This window comes from Ambystoma mexicanum, chromosome 1p (assembly GCF_040938575.1).
Source record: "Ambystoma mexicanum isolate Mex_15411 chromosome 1p, UKY_AmexF1_1, whole genome shotgun sequence".
Lineage (NCBI taxonomy): Eukaryota > Metazoa > Chordata > Amphibia > Caudata > Ambystomatidae > Ambystoma > Ambystoma mexicanum.
In genome coordinates, this window is record NC_090921.1 from 979,830,436 (window position 1) to 979,851,866 (window position 21,431).

The window sequence follows — 21,431 nt, forward strand, 5'->3', positions numbered from 1 at the left end:
ACTTAAAAAAAATGTTTTTATTTGTTTTGGTTGTAAAAAGAAAAACCGTTACAAAGAAAGCTTTTTCACAGATTAATCTCGTTAAAAGAAAACTAAAAATCCAAGGCAAACAGACAAGAGGAAGAAAAGTACAAGAAAAGCCAGGAGGCTACGAAGGGGACCAATCACAGCAAAGCAATGCTCTTTTGGAAGGCAAGTAATTTCCTTTTATGATAGAATAGAGCATTTTTTCAAAACTTCTACTATTGTTGCAGTTAGCATGATCTCTTGACCAGCTTTCAGCCTGTCCCAAAAAATCTCTGATGTTAGACTCTCTTCTTTGGCCACGAACCTCCTAAGTAACAACAGTCTTGTTTCCCATGTTCCTTCACACTCCATTAATAGGTGTCTTAGGGATTGTTTGCTTGGAGAGACACAATGTCTACAGAGTTTTTCTGCTTGGTCCCTCTGATTTCTTCTTGCCAAAATGTCCCCGTTGTGGGCTAGGTTTAGCCTGAATCTCATGAAGTTGTTTCTTGTTCCTTTTTCTAGAAATTTTTGAAGATAGCGAGGGATAGAACCTAGCTTTTTATCCACCTTTAGGAATTGGTTAGGAGGATTAAGATTCCCTGGATTACCCTAGCTAAATACTCTGGGTAAGGCTCTTGTAACCAGGACTCATGTCTGGCAGAGAGTCTCCCAGCACCCCCCTCTTGTTATTTGCATATTTCAAGTAGCTTTGGGTCTCACCCTAAGTTACTAGGGTAATCCAGACGTGGACCCCTTGCTCACTATTCTTAGAGAGGCACAGCTACACCCTACTGATGAGGTTCAACCAGACCGAAACACGTTTCTGGGGTTGCTGTTGGTACTCTTGTTCAGAGGAGAATTGCCTAGCATTTCGGTGCTGTACTGCCCCAGGGCAGGACAAAGACTGATATGTTTAGGATATTTCTCCTCTGTGAAAGATAGTGAGCTAAATACTCTGTGTAAGGCTCTTGTAACCAGGACTCATGTCTGCCAGATAGTCTTCCAGGTCCCCCCTTGTTATTATCAAACGTGAGGAGCTAGGGGTGATCCATAGGCAGGATAAATTCTATAGACCCTGTTGGTTTAAAGTTTTCTGACAGGTATTCTACCCATTTTTCTTCTGGGACTAGGTTACACAGGGAGCTGTTATACCCAGACTCTAGTTGACCCAACGCCACCCAAAAGTTTCTGGAATTATTTGCATTTAATAAATAAAGCATTTGTTCACCATCTTCTTGCAGCCTTTGGTGTTTTTGATTTTTTAACCAGTTTCTATAGGTCTGTTTAGGTTTTTTTAGTTTTGTCATGCCTACTACACGTTCATTTACCCAACCTTGTGCCCCTTCCCGGCCATGTCCCAGAACGGGTACTAGTTCTCACGTTTGATCAATCTCCATTGCCTCCCCTGAGATTAGATCTTCCGCTGGTGGGAGGAGTTGGGGAGGCCATCGGAGAATACGCCAGGTGAGGGGCCATCGCCTTTATCTCAAGTGGCAGCTCCACTGGCGTATGTCCCCACTGCAGAATCGGGCCGCATCTGGTAAACAACCATTAAGGGCATCAAACCTGTACAATACCCAGAACTTCACCGGACCACGTGTTATGGCTCCCACCATCCATACTCCCCAACAACAGACAGGCTCATCAGTCTATCATGGCTAAGTGGCGCGAGTCACCGCGGCAACGGCCACGCCCCTTTGGACCACCGCAGTCTCATTGAACATTGGATCCAGCAACGCTCAAGTCTCCACCAACCAACGCAATGGTCACGTGACGCGTAATGCGTCCTTAGAAATCACGTGACATGTCTTCAGGTATATAAGGAGCTCCAGATTGCTACACAACGCTTCTCAACTGTTTGCTTACGCCATTTGGGAGCCACCTCTTCGTTCTTGTTGCCTGGATTTCCTGTTTTTTTTTACCACGGATTACGTATTACGGACTTCTTGGCTATTCCCTTTTGGTACTTTGTTTGGACTCTTTGCACTCTTGGAATTACAGACCACGGACCGTCTCTTGGATCAGCTTCAGTCATCTTCTTTGGCAAAGTCATACCTGGACTCGCTGTTGATATCTTGGTGCTACAGCTTTTACTCTCCAGGAGCATCCTACTCAGGTGATTTCCAGTGTGGCATTCCATCTTTTCCTCCTCTGCCTCCCTGATCTCAGCCCACTGAGGGAACAGGTATTACCCTACCGTTTAGACTTTCCATCTAGTGGTTCTTGGTAGGTGTCATTTCTGCTTGTTTATTACTGTATTGTTGTGCCCTGTGTGTTCCTGACCTTACCTGTCCCTTTTCCCTTACAGCAGTCATCTGGACCACGCGGGTATCCTGTTTCTCCACCTGTGGCCCTAATCCTTGAACAGCAAGTGACTATTTTCTTGCTGTTGGTTGCTTGGGGATGGAGGTATTCTTTTTCCTCGCGACCATCAAGTCTTGACATTCATGCGAGGGAGTGTTGGGGTCGTAATGCTTATTTTTCATATGGCGCAGTGTTTGTCTGAGATCCGTCTTTTTTCTTTGAGTTTCTTCATCAAAAATATGAAGATATTCTTGTTTGCCGAGGGCACCTATTTGACTTGGTGGGTGTATGGACCAGATACATTTTCTAAATTTCTCAGGATGAGATTCATCACTCCAAGTCGAGGACGGAACTTCTTCTAGTAATTTATTTAGCCTTTTACCCCCTTGCTTATATTTTGACACTCTCAATTTTCCTTTGAGACACTCGAGTTCTTGGGTATTCTTGATGTGTCGATATTTTTGCATATCAGGAAAGGAGAGTTCCAATCTTGTGTGGTCACTGCCCCCCTCACATTTTATGTTTAGGCTAGAGCAGAGACTAGATAGTCCAGAGGAAACAAAAATATAGTCTAAGGTGGACTCTAATTTCCCTTGGCACTAGGTTGCTCCGGCCTTTTCACCTTCTGGGTGCCTCTCTAGTAGCATCTCGAGATCCCAAGTAGGCAGGAAATCCCTCCACAGTTTTTCTTTTTGTGATGGGCACCTTTTTATTTGCTGGGACTTGCCACAATTAATGGTAACGTGATCTGTGTTAAAGTCACCTGCTAGGAGGATGTTTGTTCCCTCATGCTCAGTCTTCACCACTGTTAATAGGGAATCCAGTGCTTCTAAAAAATGCTGGAGTTTTGAGCTGGCAGGATTCCAGTATATATTGATAATTGCCACATTGGGATGTGGAATGTCCATTTTCAATTCTATTTTGCAAGCTTGAATTCCCAATTCGTTGTTACATAATGGTGTCATTGTTTTAATGATAGAGTTTTTGAGGGCGATTATCAACCCTCCCGCTGGTCTCCCTTTGGCTTTCTCAGAAGAACGAAGATTTTGGATTGTAAAACCCTCGATCTCAATTGGATTTAGTAACCATGTTTCCTGGAGTAGTAAAATGTGATTTAGCCCAAGAAGGTCCTTTTTCAGGAAGCTGGGACCTCGCGTGTTCCAGGATACCAATTTCAGGATCCTTTGCCTAAAGGCAATTTTACTCCACTCCGAGTTTTAAGATGATTTGGGAGATGATCTCTGAAAGCTTTGCTATGAGGTTACCATTTGTACTTGAACCTGAGGCCAGACTCGTATCTAGCGCTTTTGGTTCTCCAGCATCGCCATCTTTCTTAGAGCCTTCTCCCACCCCAGAGCGTTTCATGTTAGTAGGGCTTTCAGGTCTATCCTCATCCATGGTTTTATAAACCATGAGGCCTCCTCGAGCCATCTTATTTCTATTATTGAATAACGCTTGCTGCGCTCTTCGCGACTGAAGGCCAATTTCCACAAAGAACCTATCCCCTTTGTGCGGAAATTTGACATATTCGATGTCCTTGGTTGCGAATAGCGACAAGTTTTTTTTTTGACCTGAGACAATATCACTGATCTATTAAGTGATTTGTTTTTATTATGTCTGGACAACCTTAGCCACGCTTTTGGGATTGTGTAATCAGACACATCCAGGTCTTTCTTTTCAGCTGGCATTACGGCATTCTTTCTTCTTGCTCCTCTGTGATGCTCCTGCTACTTGAAGGCTCCAGGTTTCTGCATTTTCCTAGGCCATTCCAGGAATCGTTCGCACTTGAGATGGACCTTAACGATGCTTCCTCTCGGGTGTGTGAAGATTGACTAGGAGGGCCTATTCCCGAGAGTAACACAGATTTTGCAATCGGTCCCAGAAAAATCGGTGCCAATTCCACAGGGATATTTGGAGCTTCCTTTGAAGTTTCAGGGACTATGGCGGTTTTTGAGCCCTTAATGCAATGTTTTTCAAAAATATTGGGGCTATTTTAATGCTGGCTTGACCGATTCTGGGGCTTTGCTTGCTCAAGGCCTTTGGCAGGGATTTCACTGGGTCGGTTTGCAGACCAATACTTATGCTATATGTCTTAATTCCCTTTGAACCTGTGGTTTGTCTCAGTTGGGCCTTCTTTTTCCCCAGTTTTTTCAGGACAGGTTCAATCGGCCTATTTTGGTTTTCGCTCGTGCTCTGCACCGGTTCGGGGGGTGAGATGACAGGAGTGGAGGCTTCAAAAGACTTGTGATCCACAGGTAATGACAGATTTTTCAGAAATAGATTTGCTCCTGTGTTCTTTACACCAGGATTTTTCTGATTTTTTGTCTTTTTCTGTGTTCTTCTCTGCTGTGGCAGAGGTGTTCTGGACCGCACTCTGCTCCCTTTCTTCTGTTTTAGCCTCCTTCTTCCTTTGTAGTTTTGGCAGGACGCTGAGGTCCATGTGGCTTCGGTGGAGGTAATTCCTTGGATGTCCTTTTTCTTAATTGACGGAGGACTTTCCATAACCACCACGTCCTCATCGATGACCACATTTGCCAATCTCCTAAATTCTTCTAGGGTTGATTCGGATAATGGAGTATCATCAAATGTTGGGTTGCCTTCTAGGACCTCTTCGATGGAGGAATAACCAGGGTTTGAGGGATTTGAGACTTTCACTGAAAGATCTTTTAGGAGCTCATGCGTGATATCATTCTCCTTTTTCCCCACTTTAAGTAAGTGGATAATTTGTGCAATGTCAAGCCCTTGTTTCACACCTTCCACTTGGGTCTCCTTAAGGGTTGGAATCAGAATGGTGTTCATGATATTACTCAAACCCACGATTGCTGATTCGCTCTTGGCCATCTCATTTGATAGTTCCAGCAAAACACCAGCTTGAGTTTGGACTACCGTTTTTAATAGTTCGAATACCGAAACCAGGGAGTTTAACACAAAACTTAAGGCCGACAATGTGCTGACTTCAGGGGATCTGTCTGGGAGGTCCTGCATTGTGGGCAGGCTCACCTCGCTTTAAATGTTAATGTTTGGCGCAGTGTTTTTTCTGCAATCCCTTTCCAGGAGAGGGGCCATGTCTTCGCCCTCTTGTGCACATTCATGGGATTGCCATGCACTGTCTGCCCTGTCTTCTATATCATTTACACTTTTGTTTCTTTTTCTAGTGAAATGATCATTGATTCTGCTCTGGATTTTCTTTGTCATGATGGTATATTCGAGACCCCGCTTCCATCCTTTTTGTAGAAGGGAAATAGGATCAGTTTCCCCAGCTGTTTGTTGACGATGTGTGTGGATAAGTGTATGTATAGTATGGGAGCGGGCTGGTTTGGGTTTGGGGCAGGGGTGTTTGAAGCAACTGTCCCATGTTCCTCCCCTTCACCCCGAGCCTGCTCCAAGTATGAACCCTCCTGGTCAGGCATGTTTTCCAAGATGGGGGTGCTGCGAAGTCTCATTTGCACAAGGCATATCCCTTTGTTTTTTCTTATTGTTTTGTTGTCGATGAAACACAAAAAGAATTCGTCTGGGACAGTACAGTAGGGCGCCGTGAGACTCTGGTGTGTTTAAATTTTTTTATAATTTTTATTTTTTTACCACTAACAGGGTACTGGTGACCGAGCAAAGAATATGAAAGAGTAAGAGGGGGGGTGTTTCCATCAGGACAATCTCAAGCGCCTCTGAGGGGGACCCCAATTGCCACTGGATCTCCCCTAACCCCCACTTCAAAAGACTTTGCTTGGCTTTAAGTTGGACGTGAGATTCAGCGGGAACAGGAGCAGCTATGAAAGCAGCTATGAGACTGAAGACTGAGTCACAGAGTAAAGTTTAAAATTGCCGCCACAGAGTACCTTCAGGGCGACCTCCTTTCCTGGACACAAGACCGCTGCCTCCGCTGCTCACCTCTCCTAAGCTCCACGCTGTTATGGTGCCTCGAGCCTCCAGAGCCAAACAGCAGCGAAACAGCGTTGAAGAAAAACGAAGCACCGCCCTTGACTCCACCGGGCTTCACGCCGCAAGAACTTGGGGCTCTGTGTTTTACTACCTGGCCCCAGGGGGTGTGGCCTGTTCCTCAGAGTGTCTTAAAGAAAAAGGCTCCTTTTCTGATGGTAATGTTACAGTACTACGTACGGTACCACCGACTTCAGAGAGTCGAGTCTGCAGCAATATGCAGGTCGCGTAGAGACAGTGCTATGGCTCACAACTCCAATGGTATTTTAGTTCTGACCAGAGCCACAGCAGCGAAACAGCGTTGAAGAAAAACGAAGCACCGCCCTTGACTTCACCAGGCTTCAGCGTAGAAGGAAATAAATTCTGCCAGACGAAGTTGCTTGTAGGTTCTGTAAATTAAAACCTGAATCGATCAAACATCTCATAATAGACTGCGAACCACTCAACAATTTAAGAAATACATTCTTGGCGACCTGAGTCACTATTAACTGGGATGCAGTGCTGATATGATTTGGAAACTGTGTCTTAACATCTAGAATGTGCATGAGGGCCTCGCCCTATCTGGCTTTGTTAAGGGTATCAAGCTTGTGCAGATAAGTGGTGGAGAGGCCCCCAATACGCGAACTTGATTTCTATGCCGTACAGTAGTCAATTTTCTTTGGGTTCTTACTGGAAATTGGTGATTTATTTGAATCATTGTGTATCATGATCTCTTATAAGTGTGGTTGTTTTAAAGAGTTAACAAGAAATGAAGGAATAATGAATTTGAAGCTTTGCATATACATTGGATGGCTTCCTATTTTATTTTATTTTATTTTATTCTAGTATCTGAATTCAAATGATAAGGAACAGCCCGATGTAAAGTGATCTGATTATTATCGTTGTTTCTTTTTATTTCTTGTATGCATTTTCTGTTTTTTACTTGTTTTAACATGTTTTTTTCTATAGTAGGATGCATTTTGTTCTTTTTTGTTGCTATGTATCTATTTGTTATGATGATAATTCTTCCTTTTTTTTCTCTGTTACTTTTATTATGAATTTGTAAATGTTTAAATTAGAACAATTGCAATAAAAACATTTTTTTTAAAGCGCCAAAACCAAAAATTGAGCCAGATACTACACCCTCGTTTCCCCCAAAGGGAAGCCCCCTCTGTACTGCTGTAACATTCCTCAGATGTCCATTGACTTTGCAATTTGTCATTGCCCTCCTGAGGGTTAGTTACAGGACCATTTTGGGGTTAGTCCCCATACATCCACATTTAGTGTGGGAATGTCTTCTGTCTCCCAGTCACAGCTGCTGGGATTGAGACTTTTCGTTTCTGAACCATTCTCGTTGAAACAGTGCTGAGCATCTGGTCGGGTGTGGCTGGCTTCATTTCGATGTTTCCTTTAGCATTTGGACCTCTGCTCCTTGTAGCTCACATCTCATGTGTTGTCTTTTTCTTTTAGGAAACGGAGAAGACTGAACGTGACCCGCTGTATGGGCTGCGAATCCACTGCTGGGTTCTAGTGCTTTCTGGCAAACGAGAGGTCCCAGAGAACTTCTTTATCGATTCATTCACTGGCCTCCCCTACAACACAACAGACGATCATTTCCTGGGTATTGAGAGCTTGTGGAACCATCAGAACTACTGGGTCAACATGCAGGACTGCCGCGAAGGCTGCAAGGTGAATATTGATTGGAGTGGAATCATAGGATCAGGGTTAGGTACTATATTGGTGGTAGACATTGTCAGTAGGCCGTTGTATTGTATGTATCACAGTAAACGACTAAACGAAATGTATCAAGAATGGGGGGTGAGCTTCAGCCATGTACAGCATAGTATAGCCTGAGAAGGAGGACAGTGGACTTGGCGACAGTGTCAGCCAATGACAGGCTATTTTAGAGCAATGATGTTTGGCAAACACAGGTCTGGATGTCACAGATGAAAACACAGGTGTGCACCCTAGTATAGGTATCACCTCCCACAATCACCAGGACTTAACCCAGCCACTCAACATCAACAAACCATCAACTGACCTAACCGCACCACCTTACCCATCCATCCACCTAAACACCACAACCTACCCACAAAAACACAAAACACCTACCGTCTCCATCTAACCCCACCACACCACCAGACTCCACAACCTAACCTCAAAATACAACAATTAACCAGGTACCCCACCCACATTTTAAGCCACCACATCGCCCCACCCATCCCATCTACTCTACAAAACTCAGCCCACAACATCACCTTACCTTTCTCACCACACCCACTGAACCACACTGCGACCCACCACCCACCCATGCCACCCATGTGTGCCACACCACCGCACCCCAGCCTACTATCTCACCAACCACCTCTCCTAACCACCCAACCCTCATTAAGTCACCCTACACCAAGCGCACACCACCCAAATTCAACTCACCTACCCTGCCCACCTAACTTTACCCCACACCTCACCCACACCCCTATTCAACCGTTGCCCACTAAAGTACCACTTCACCTCACCCACACCATCCAAGGTCCCCTCACAGCCTCATCACACTCACCATCATCACACAGCACCACCATCTCATCTCACCTACATGCTTAACTTCTGTCAGCGACCTCTCGCCACCCACCTAATCTCACCACACCACATTACATCCTCCCACCATACCACCCACTCATTTTACCTCATTTCATGCCTCACCCCAAACCATACAACGATCCACTCAAGATCACCACCTTACCTCACCCTCAAACCTCACCCCACCACTTGCCAAGCTCATTACCACCCACCTCACCCTGCATCCTCACTCCAGATACATCACCTATTTAACCTCAAATTGCCACATCACCACCCATCCTACCCTGCAACTTCACCCACCTTATTGTGAGGAGCCAGGGATGAGAAATTCATGCTTGTGGTTACAGACTTGTATTAAATAAGGGGTTGGAAAATGCCTCACTATCCCTACTTCTAAGAGGTATTTCCCTACCTCAACCAAAACTAAGGGTCTTTTCAATGTCAAGATGTCCAAAGCAAAACTGTCCTGTGTCTGAAATCCTATCCTTGCGCTCACATACTAAAGTAACTCTAATGTGCAAAGGGGCAATGGGCCTGATCACGAGTTGGGCGGTATCCTGGCTGGGATACTGCCCAACTATATTAGCGTTAGCTAATCTCGTAATGGGCCCCAAGTCTCTAGTCTTGAAAGGTGCAGAAATGTTCAAGTTCAATAGAAATATAAATGCACTCAAACACAAAAGCTCCCAATGGATAAGGTTCACAGCTCTAGGGGATGGCTCCCTTCCCAAGCTTGGTGTTCAAGATTTCTCAAGACTCTGAAAAGGCACAAAACCTCCTTGGAGGTTTCTTGGTTAATAACAAAACACTTTGTATTCTAAAGCACTTTAAGATATAAGTTCCAACTATACAGGCTACCTGGTGTATTTCCCTGCCAGGTTCTTTTCCACTTCATTTTCACATCATTCACTGTCTTGGGTTTACCTGGGGTATTCCTGTGCCAGGACTTCTTTTGGTGGTGTATTTTCTACAATTGCAAACTTTAGCTTTGGCCTGCTATACTCTCCTGCCAGGGCTTTTAACATAGTTCTCTTTACACACACTTGCAGACTTGGGTTTGCCTGATATACTCTCTTGACAGGACTATCAACTTGGTACACTTTACACATGCTTGCAGAGTTGTGCTTGCCTGTACACTCTTCTTCCAGGGCTTTCAACGTGGTACATTTTACACACACTTGCAGACTTGTGATTTCGCAAATGTTCACGAGGTGAAGGGCTCTCTTTCTCCCTACGGGCCCCAGACTTGTAACTGTTATGGTTCTACAAAAGTTTCCAAGGTGAGGGATTTTCTTCTCCTCCGTTTACCTCTCTCAGGCTTGCAACCCTTGGTTGCAGGCCGTAGACCTGCTACTGATGTGGTTCTGAAAAAGTTCCCAAGGTGAAGGGTTTTCTTTTCCTGCCTTGACCTCTCTCAGGCTTTGCCTCCCTGTGTGTAGGTCCTAGACTCGCTACAAATATGGTCCTGCAAAAGTTCACAAGGTGAAGGGTTATCTTCTCCTCCCTTGACCTCTCTCGAGCTTTGCCTCCCAAAATGATTCTCTTTAATTCCATTCACAATTATTTAGTGTTCCTCGCAGTAAACAGGGTGCGATGTCTCGGTGCTCCACTTCCAATGTGCGGATCCATGGTCCGCACTCACCAGCTTCCACGTCCGTTGCGGTTCCCACCTGGTGATTGAGCCTCTCTCCATGTTCCTTTTGGCTGAGGCGCTGTTCTCCAGTTCCTGCGGCTGCCAACCAGACTTGCTTTTGTCCTATTGTGCGGTGTGAGCACAGCACACCGGTTGCTGCAGCCTTTCTCTTCCTTAAGCCGGCTGGTTCCACTGACTCCTTCACAGCGCTCAGCAGTCCCTTGATCGACCTCGAGCAGAGGCAGCTTTCCCAGGTAGCTCTCACTGTGTTCATTAATTGTCCGCCTTTTAAATCTCCTGGGACCTCTCAAGCTCTCGTAAATACTAGTGCTTCATGGATCTGCATTGCTCCTTTCAGCCTCCTCGTCTCAGTATTCTTATGTACATGACCTGGTGAATTGACTGTGCTTCTTCTTTTGACTCAGGGATTTTAACTTTCTCTGACCGTGGAATGCTTTTCCCTCCTCTCTCAAATTTAATTTTGCTGTTATTCTTATAGGAGGTTTTCGGGACATCTAACTTGTGGTTTTCTATTCAAAGGGGGATGGAATCGATTCCAAGATGGCGGCGGGTAATAGATAAACGTGCCTACCGTGTGTTCCTGAGCGGCGAGCCTAAATACAGGGGTCCACCACCCCCCGGCACCTTGGCAACCTGGAAAGGAGCACGGCAGGACCCTGAGCATCCAACGGGAGAACATTAAGGCTCGGGGAGAGGAGGAGCGGCAGCCAGTGGAGTCCGTTTCCCGGCCGGAGTGGCCCGAAAGGATACCGGCGCTGCGGACGGGCTGTCGTGAGGCCCAGACACAGGAGGAGGGGCCGGGCGGACTCTCCTCTGACGAGCGCAGGGCTGAGGGAGTCTCCGGTCGAAGAGCATCGCACCCCCGGGGGGACCAGCTGCGGCACCCACTGAATCACCGGAGGGGCTCGCTAACGGGCGAGGTGGCCCCCCGTTCTGGCTGGCGAGACTGTGGAGAGGCGGTTCCCCTGTGTTCGTGAGCGTAGCGGGGAGGGAGACCCCCGACGGACACCCGCTTGCGGCCTCGCTGACCCGCGGGCCCTGAATTTTGGTGCCCTGCGCTACAGCGGGACCTTATGTGGAGGGAGAGTGTCGGAGGAGTTGAGCGGCTGCCTGCACGTAAGCGGGCTGAGGAGAGAAGAGGAGAAGCTGTCCGGGCTGCCTACAGCGGGAGCAACCCGGCGCTGGACAACGCAGTAAGTGACGAACGGGATGAAATAGTGGGCCCTTTCGCCTCTGTGGCCTTGGGGCCCGAGTGGAGGAGGTCGCTTGGATTCGGAGGAACCTGAGGCCCAAAAGGAGGCCACAAAGCAAATAGTGACGGTTGCCCACCCCTTGGGGTTTATTTTTTTTTTGCTTTTTTTTAAATTTGTTTTTTTAAGCAGCCCTGAGAAGGACGCCCGAGGAGATGCCCTAGTAAATGAACGTGGCCCTCACTTAGGGGCAATAGGGGAGGCCGGGTGTCAAGGCGCATACAGGACACTGCGCAGGCCAGAGGGCAGTGCTAAGTGAGCTGCTTGCCCTTCATAGTGGACATGTGTGGGGTTCTTCCTTAGGTGAGGAGGTAGGAGCACCGACGGGAGAGCTCAGTGGCACGCAATCGCAACTACTCTGCGCTGATGGCCACGCGCCACAAAGGGAGAGGCAGGATATCTTTGCAGTGCCCTCAGAACTCTCAAAACACCCTTCACACTATGTGTCCAAGGCAGGCCCTGGGAGAGGACCCGGCGAGAGGCAACGAGGGGGCGGAGGAGAAAGCTACGGCAGAGGGGGCTCAGGAGCTGGCCCAGATCGATGGACAAGAGTTCTTGGGGGAAATCCAGGCCCTCCATGCAAATCTGGCCAAGACTTTTCAGGATCAATTTCAGCTCATGCGGACGGACTTGAATGAGGTTCTGGGGGAGATTAAGCGTGACATGAGACAACTTGGGGAAAGGACGGATCTTCTAGAAATGGGGCTCCAAGAAGTCGAAAAGGAATCGATGGCAAATAGTGAGGCTATAGAGCGCCTGGACGCGGCGACCCGGAACTTGGAGATTCAGATGGAGGATATCGAGAACAGGTCTCAGAGGATCAACATCAGAGTGAAGCAGTTACCGGAATCGGTCGCGGACAAGAACCTAAAGCAGGAAATTCGGGGTATCTTTGCGGATATCCTGGGGGGAGGTCAGCCCGGACTGCATTGAGTTGGACCGAGTTCACAGGGTTGGAAGGCTCACAAGGGGCACGGATGCGAGGCCGAGGGATGTGCTGGCTGCCTTCTCCAGGTATGCGCAGAAAGATGCAGTGCTTCAAGCTGCAAGGAAAAAAGAGCCAATAGTGTTCCAAGGCCAGCAGATAGCCCTGTACCAGGACTTAGCCAATGCTACCCTGATAAAGAGAAGGAAGATGGCGCCAGTGCTGAAAGTTTTAAATGAACGCGGAATATGGTACAGGTGGACATTTCCTTTCGGGCTGGTATTTGAGTAGGAAGGTTCCCAAAGAAGGATAAGCTCTGCCCAGGAGGGAGCTAGCATATTGGGGATCGATTTGGAGGAGGGCCCCCTGGGCTGGGGGGTTGGTGGCTCTACGGGGAACCGGCCGAGGGAGAGGCCGTGGGAGTGGTCTACAGTGGAGGAAAGGAGACGGAAGGGCCGAAGGGTCAAGGGTGGGTCGATAAGAGAGGGTGGTGAGGCCAGTGCAGAAGGTTGTACAGATGGCAATAGCAGTAAATGAGCAGGAGTACGTTACGCAAGGGGTGGTGGACCCTAAGGGGTGAAAGAAGAGCTTGGTGTGAAGGAGTACAGCATTTTGGGATCAGGAAGGGCGACGAGGCCCGGTGGGGGGGTGGGAAGAAGCAGAGGCGTGGTGGGGCGGGCAGGTTGGGGCGGGTGGGGGAGGGGGAAGGGGGGATCTCATCCTAAGTTGGGGATGCAGGGTGAGAGAGGGAGGGAGGGAGGGTTGTCTGGGGCAGGGTTTGTAGCACCCAATGGGACATTCGTGTTCACGACTCGCGGGCAGGGGGTTGGGCAGTGAAGGGGAAGCTATGGCTCAGAGTATCCTCTATGGGGTTAGGTGGGAAAAAAAAAGAAAGAAAAATCGAGGTGAGGCGAGGGGGGCCGACACTGAGGAGTGTATTGCCTACCGGCTCACCTTTTAAGTGGCTAACACAGAATGTTCGGGGGTTGAACTCCCCTCTCAAGCGGTCTAAACTGGAGCAATTTATCAGTACTCATAGGCCGGATGTGCTGGCGCTTCAGGAACCCCACCTATTACGAAAGGACCAGGGGCGGTTGAGATTGAAGGGTTTCTCGCAGATTTTATTCGCCTCTGGCCCTACAAAGAAGGGGGGAGTGGCGTTGGCATTCGGGAGGAGGATCGATTTCCGTATCGCTGACATCCTTCGGGACAGAAATGGGAGATATATTGTGGTGAGGGGGGAGCACAGGGGAGTGCCCTATACAATAGCCTCGGTGTATGGGCCTAATGTGGGCCAGGACCAGTTTCTACGGGAGGTGTTGGGAATCTTACAAGATTTTGCAAGAGGGCAGGTGATTTTGATGGGGGACCTGAACCTGGCATGGGACAGATTTAGAGATTGTACGCGGAAGGAGGGGGGAAGTGGGAGGGCAGTGGCCTCGTCTGGGTTGAAGGAGAAATGGGGGGAAGCGGGTCTGCGAGACCTATGGCGAGCGCTGAGAGGAGGAGGGGTTAACTTTCATCTCCGATGTTCATAGAACTCAATCTAGAATCAATTATATTTGGGTGTCTGCAAGTCTGGTTGGGGGGTGGCCTCAATAGATGTCGGCCCGGTGGGGATAGAAGACCATAAGGTGGTCCAGATGCAGCTTCGGTTGGGAGGACGGGGTATGGAACTGGAAATTTCCGGAGGCTCTGTTGAGGGACCGGGCGATGCGTGAGGAGATCGAAAATAAGATTCAGGGCTACTTCGAGCAGAACAATAGTGTAGACACGAGTCTCGAGACCAGATGGGATGCTTTTAAAGTTACTCTTAAGGGGCGAGCTCATCGCCTTGCAGGCGGAAAGGAATAGGCAGCTAAAGGAACTTGAGGCGCTTTTGGAAAGAGAGGTAGAGGCCGCCAGAGTACGGTTGGGTAACAACCCCTCTAAAAAAGTATATAAGGAATACAGGACAGCTGAGGGCCATTTGAGGATCTTAAGAACTAAAAAGGCGGAGGCCGCTATGCTTAGGGTCAGACAAAAGTTCTACGCAAAAGCAAATAAGGCAGACTCGCTCCTGGCGCGCCTATTGAGAGGGGATCGGGAGCGTAAGGTTATAGTAGCTATGAGGAGCAAGGAAGGGGTCAGACTCACTAGGACAGAAGAGATAAAGGGGAGACTGGCAGAGTTTTATGAAGAACTATACTCCACACAATGCCCTTTGCCAGGTCCTCAAAGGGAGTTTCAGGGCGCCCCTCCCCTCCCGCGACTGTCCAGAGACGAGGAGTTGGAACTTGGGCAAGCAATCTCGGAGGATGAAGTGAGGGCGATCATAGCGGCTCTCTCCCGTGGCAAGGCCCCGGGTCTGGACGGCTACCCAGCGTCATTTTATAAACTCTTCTCTCCCCTATTGGTTCCTCACCTAACACAATTATTCAACTCCTTCAGGACCCGAGGCAGTATCACCCCCTCAATGGAGGCTAAGATAACACTTATACACAAGGCAGGCAAAGACCCCGAGGAGTGTACGTCTTATCGTCCCATCGCTCTTATAAATACGGAAGCAAAAATGTACACTAAAATACTGGCAAAGAGGTTAGAGAAGTTCTTACCCGCATTGATCCATCAAGATCAGTCTGGGTTTGTGGTTGGGAGACAGACGGCCGACAACATCAGGCGGGTGGCCCATATAGTAGAGAAGACACGGAAAATGACCACTCCCGCGATACTCTTAGCACTTGACGCAGAAAAAGCGTTTGATCGGGTGGAGTGGTCGTTTTTATTTCAGGTTATGGATAGGATGGGTCTGGGGACGGAATTTATCAGCATGATTGAGGCAAATTATAAGAACCCTCGGTCGAGAATCTTGGTTAATGGGGAAACTTCGAATCCGATCAGACTGCGGTGAGGTACGAAACAGGGTTGTCCCCTGTCCCCCCTGATCTACGCAATTTATTTGGAGCCTCTCCTAGTGGCTATAAGGGAGTCGGATGGGGTCAGGGGTGTCCCATTTGGGGGGAACCAACATAAAGTGGCAGCATTTGCTGATGATATGCTGCTCATGTTGACGCAGCCGAAAGAATCCTTTAAGGAGTGCATGGCGGTGCTGACCAAATTCGGGGAAGTATCGGGTTTGAAGATAAACTGGCAAAAGTCGGAGTTGATGAATTTATCTCTGGAGGAGAGGGAGGCTAGGGAGCTGAAGGTGCTCTCTCCGTTTAAATGGAGCCCAGGCGGGAGACGATACCTGGGAATTCAGATTACCGCTTCCCTGGCTGGGTGGATCGGGGCAAACTACTCCCCTCTGCTGAAGGAGGTAAGGAGGGATCTGAGACGGTGGGGGGCCCTCGGGATCTCCTGGCTTGGAAGGAGTTAGCTACCTCAGGGGACTGTTGGAGGGGCTGTGGAGAATGAGGCTCGGCCCCTCATATATGGTGGGAATGCCCGCGTGTCAGACCCTTTTGGCGCGAGGTTGCTGGGGCTCTCTCCCAGATCATAGGGCGGGAGAGAAGTCAGGACCCTAGAGAAATTCTGTTGGGAATGAGGGGGGGAGCGGGAGGGGAAGGGGGCACGATAGGGAGGAGCAAAGCGAAATCGGTGTGCATCTTAGTAGCAATGAGTTTAATTGCGCAAAATTGGAAAAGCCCAACAATCCCCACGGAGCAGGACTGGTTAAGGAAAATGTGGGATGTGGTTTCATTGGAATGGGCAACAAACGCAGTGGAGGGGAAGCTGGAGAGCTTTGCTGCTGAGTGGGGTGAGACATTGAGCTATCTGAGGGGGGAATTCCGGGAACAATGGTGCCCACAGAGACTAAAGCTGTTGGACCTTTTGGGTTGAAAGGCGTGCGAGGAGATACTGAGAACGGTGGACTTTTGGGGTGCTACAAATGAGTCCAAGCCAACGTGAGGCCTGGATGGGACTATTTTATTACCGGTGCCTATAATTCCTGAACAAAGAATTCTTGGGATAACTACTCTACAGACCTTAGAAGATATTCATTTAAAGATCCAACAACTTTTCGATTCAGCAGCTCTGCAGAATGGGGTAAAAAGGGCCCAGATTATTCAGTTGTCAATGACCTACCTTACTATCAAGGGCGTCTATTTCTACCACACAAGGAACCACAAGAACAAGTCATCTCCAATTACCATGAAGCTCTGATGGAAGGGGACCCAGGTATTGCAAAAACTGACGCTAAAATTAAAAGACAATTCTGGTGGCCCACCTGGCGAAAAGATGTAAAGTCATTTGTACTGTCTTGTGGCATCTGCGCCCAGAACAAAAGTCAAAAGAAGAAACCAGCTGGTCTTTTACAACCTTTAGATATTCCACCCACACCATGGCACACTTTAGACTTTATTACAGATCTACCGCCATGTAATGGATTTAACACTATTCTAGTTATTGTGGATCTTTTTTTCCAAGATGGCCCACTTTATTCCTTTAAAAGGATTACCTTCTGCTTCAATCTTGGCCAAGTAATTTCTCGAAAATATTGTTCGAATACATGGATTTCCTTCCGTATTGATCTCTGACCCAGGTAGTCAGTTCATGTAACAATTTTGGCAGAAGTGTTGTCAATTGGCAAAAATCGACATAAGGTTATCAACCAGTCACCATCCCCAAACCGATGGTCAGACGGAGAGAACCAACCAGACTCTTGAACAATACCTACGTTGTACGCTCCACCAAACCGAAAGTTTTTGGAAGGACATTTTATGGATTTCTGAATACACATACAATAACTCTGTACATTCAGGAACCGGACAAAGCCCGTTTTATACCATATATGGACATCATCCTCGAACCTCAGAACTCAATTCGCCCCAGCATTTAGAAATGCCGGCAGTAACTCATCTGCATTCTACTATTACACAAGCTTTTAAAGAGGCAACAAAACATTTCAAACAAGCAAAAGAGAAATACAAGAAAAATGCTGATCAACATAGAAATGAGACCGCACCATATCGAATCGGAGACCAAGTTTGGCTGGATACAAGACATATACCCCTGAAAGGAACTCAGACTTTTAATCCTAGATATGTGGGACCTTACACCATTAAGGCCATTATCAACCCGGTGACCGTCAAATTAGAATTACCCTCTAATATGCGGATTCATCCTGTCTTTCATGTTTCACTTCTAAAACCAGTTCAACCCGGGACAAGATTAACCAAATCACCTGACCCCATCCTAATAGATGGAGAACCTGAATTTGAGGTAAAAAACATCCTGGACTCTAAAATGGTTAAATCAAGACTTTTTTATTTAATCGACTGGAAGGGTTACGGACCACAAGAAAGGTCATGGGAACGTAGTGACCACGTTCATGCTCCTCGATTGGTGAAAAAATTCCATCGGGACTTCCCAGACAAGCCAGGGCCAAGGGGAAGAACAACTTTAGGCGGGGCCTTGGGGGGGAGGGCTGTCATGATGCCTACCCCCGGGCATCCGGATCGAGTCCATCAGCCCCGGGAGCAGGCATCCAGATACTCATTAAAACCCCAACAGCCCCGGCTGGGGGCTGTTTGGATTCAGTCCTGGCACCTTAGGCACCAGGCTCATAATAGAAATCAGTCCTGGCGCCATAGGTGCCAGGCTCATAGACTTTACTTACCTTATGCAGACCATGCTGCAAATGAGTCCAAGCCAACATGAGGCCTGGATGGGACTATTTTATTACAGGGACTATTTTTTACTCGGGTGTGGTTCTGGGGATCTTCTTACCTGGGACTACTTTGCAGGCTATTTAAACCACGCCCGAACAGCAGCTCATGCTTCGTGTTATTCTGCATCCAGCAGCGTAACGCTCACCGTGTCTGCAAGTCAGCATCCAGTCTTCTGCCACGCCCGCCTTGAATCCGGAGCTCCTGGACAAAAGGAAAAGAAAGGAGAAGAGGTTAGATCACGGACATTATTTGATTCTTTACCTGATTCCGGACCCAGCATGTCTCTGAGCCTGGAAAGGACATTATTTCAGCACGCGTCGCTTCGCCAGCAGCAGCGCCGCGTTATACTCACCAGTCCACCGCATCTTTCAACTCGGCGCTGCCTCCATCATTTTCTTCGTCGAAACCCAGCACCTGGGGGAAAACAAAAGAAACAACAAGGTGAGCTGAGAAAACCGACAAAGACAATCTCTTTGCCACCATAGGCTTACCTGCTTTACCACAGGAGGTATTATCCTTTAATTCACTGCATCTTTCTATGCCGCACCTATAAAGGGAGAGAAAACAGCAAGTTAAACTCATGCAACTTTTACCGGACAGTGTTTGGTAATACAGAGTCTTACCTGAACGCCATCAGCTGCCTCCAGGCAATATTCTTTTGGACCCAGCTGCAACCTAACGAGGGAATGGAACAAGAGTGAACATCGGACATATTGAACTCTTTGAACTTTATAGACACTGGAGTCAATATTCCTCCGGAACTCCTCCAGTACCTTCAAACCAGTGAAGTAACTGGTATCTATGCGCCCCTGCATGCCATGCAGGATGGAGAGCTCATCATTTAAAAACATAAGGTGAGGGTACCAAGAGGGGATATCGGAGGTGATTAGTGGGGAGAACGAGAACAGTTGGGGGGGCCATCACTAAAGTCCACGGGTGGCTAAATCCATTTCTCCATTTGCAGGAGAATACTTCTACGAGTCCAGCAGACAAGATTAGGCGGGCCAGTCCAGACTGTCATCTCTTCACTACGCATCACGTTGGTGGAGACCGCAGCGGTCCGGGTCCGATCGACGCCCCTGTGGGAACCAGGTGAGCGTAACACCCAGCCCTGGTTGGATGATTTGCACTCTCGAACCCTCTCCCGGTTCTTTGGTAAGGCCTCTGGTTAAAGATGGGTCTGCAATATAGGAGAGCTGGATTCAATACCAGATTGTCTTTGTTTTCCCACCTCCCTTGGCCTCAACTCCTTCCTCCTCCTTGGGCCTTCTCCTCACCTTAATATTGTAAAAGGTGGATTCTCCGTCCTGCTCCTTATGGCAGGGGCACGTAGATGTGGGGGGCGAGCAGCGACCAAGTTACTTCACTGGTACAAGCCCCCCTGTGGGAATCCAGGCCTACTGCGACTCTGTAGGTTTGCTGCTTTACAGTCTTTATATGCAGTTCTTATGTTCCTCTTAGTTCGAATAATAATGTCTTGCTTCTTTCCTTTTAGGTATGGAAAGGTATTTTGGTGTTGTCATGCAGTTTGAAGATGAGCATGCTGTCCAGTGAGTAATGCGCGATGCGCTGCGCTGTTTCGCCTTTTGTATTGCTAACCTGTGTCTTTTCTCTCCTTGCAGGTCGTGATGTTCCTCGCCGAGCACTGTAATGTTCCAGCGATGATACTGACCAGGAGATGACTACCCAGGTAAGAATTGTGTGGCTTTCTTCGTTCGGGAGGAAACATGAGTAAACGCTTACTGATGCTGTCTTTCTTTCTACTCTTTCCGGGTTATGGTATTCCAGCATGCATGCAGTGTCGGATGATGGAGTTCGTCCCTTCAGGTGAGTGGAACTGAAGTCGGCGATGGATTGAAGACAGGATACTGTTCCAGATAAGTTTCATAGTGTTCTTTCTCTATCTGCAGGTGCTTGGTTTCAGGTAAGCTGGCATCAAAGAACTGGACATCGTGAGTGTTACGCTGCCCACAGCAGAATAACGCGAAGCATGTTCTGCTGTTTGGGTGTGATTTAAATAGTCCCAGGTAAAGAAGTCCAGGTAAAATAGTCCCAGGCCTGCCACACCCAAAGTAGTCCACGTAAAGTAGTGACAGGCCTGCCACACCCAAAAGACTAGACCGCATAGCTCAGTTCCTTGTAACTGAGCTATGTGTGTGCCTCCGTGTTGGCTGAACCCCCCAAGTTAAATAGTCCCAAGTAAATAGTCCAATTCTAATGTTGCTCTTCATGATGGTTATGATCCAAAGGCGCCAGGACTGACTCCAAGAGAGTCTTGGATGAGGTTTTAAGGCCTTTGACCTGACCCTAACTGGAAGGCTGACTTGCCTGTGAGGGCCAGGGGTAAGGATCATGACACATGTCCTCTTTACATGACAGGAGGGGTAGTGGCCACATCCCCCAGGAGGCATAACATAGATGTTTAAAGTCTTGGGGAGATCTATCCGTTTCTCCAAAGAGGTGACCATCTAGTCTCGGACAGGAACCATATACTCTCTAGGACAGTAAAGGTTGTAGCTAGTCGGTTCCACTGATCTTCTTCTGGGAAGAATGGCCTTAGATGTTAATAATTGGAAGATGACTCCCATTTTAGGGTCTAAATGATGTTGTGGGTGTATGCTTTCCAGAACCAGGTGGATTTGGCCTAATGAAGGGTGGTCACGGAAAAGAGGATGTTTGTCATTCCTTTTCTGGGTCCCCTTATCAGGGGACTAAAATCATGGATTTCTGTTGACTATTTCTGTGGGATCCCCGGTTTGTTTAAACTGAGCCCAATCCCACTTCTTACACCATATGTGAGGAGTCAGGAATTAAACATGGACACAAGTTAGCCATGATTTTGGTTAAAGACTTTTATTGAATATAAATAAACTTGATTTGGGAAAATGCTCTCACAGGAATTGCCCCACCCAAACCAAAACTAAGGATCTAGCTGTGTCAGAATGTCCAAAACAAAACTGTCCCATATCCAAGGTTCTATTCTGACCTCACACTAAAACAAAACTATTAAACAGGAAATGTCTTTAACCTTGGGAGGTTTAGAAAAGTGTGCACAAAAGAAGAATAAATGGCCCCAACACAAACGTTCTTCAACGATAAAGGTGCTTTCCCCAGAGGGTGGTTCCCTTTCCCTGGATTTCTCT

The 21,431-nt window shown here is 47.8% G+C and overlaps 1 protein-coding gene across 1 annotated transcript in view; it reads left to right on the plus strand.

The window, feature by feature from the left end:
• The window catches only part of DRC7 (dynein regulatory complex subunit 7), an 862,568-nt gene that overhangs the window by 278,044 nt on the left and 563,093 nt on the right, over positions 1–21,431 (plus strand). The window contains exon 7 of the mRNA XM_069654252.1: positions 7,699–7,917. Within this exon, the coding sequence (XP_069510353.1) occupies positions 7,699–7,917 (219 nt within the window). The remainder of the gene's footprint in view (positions 1–7,698; positions 7,918–21,431) is intronic.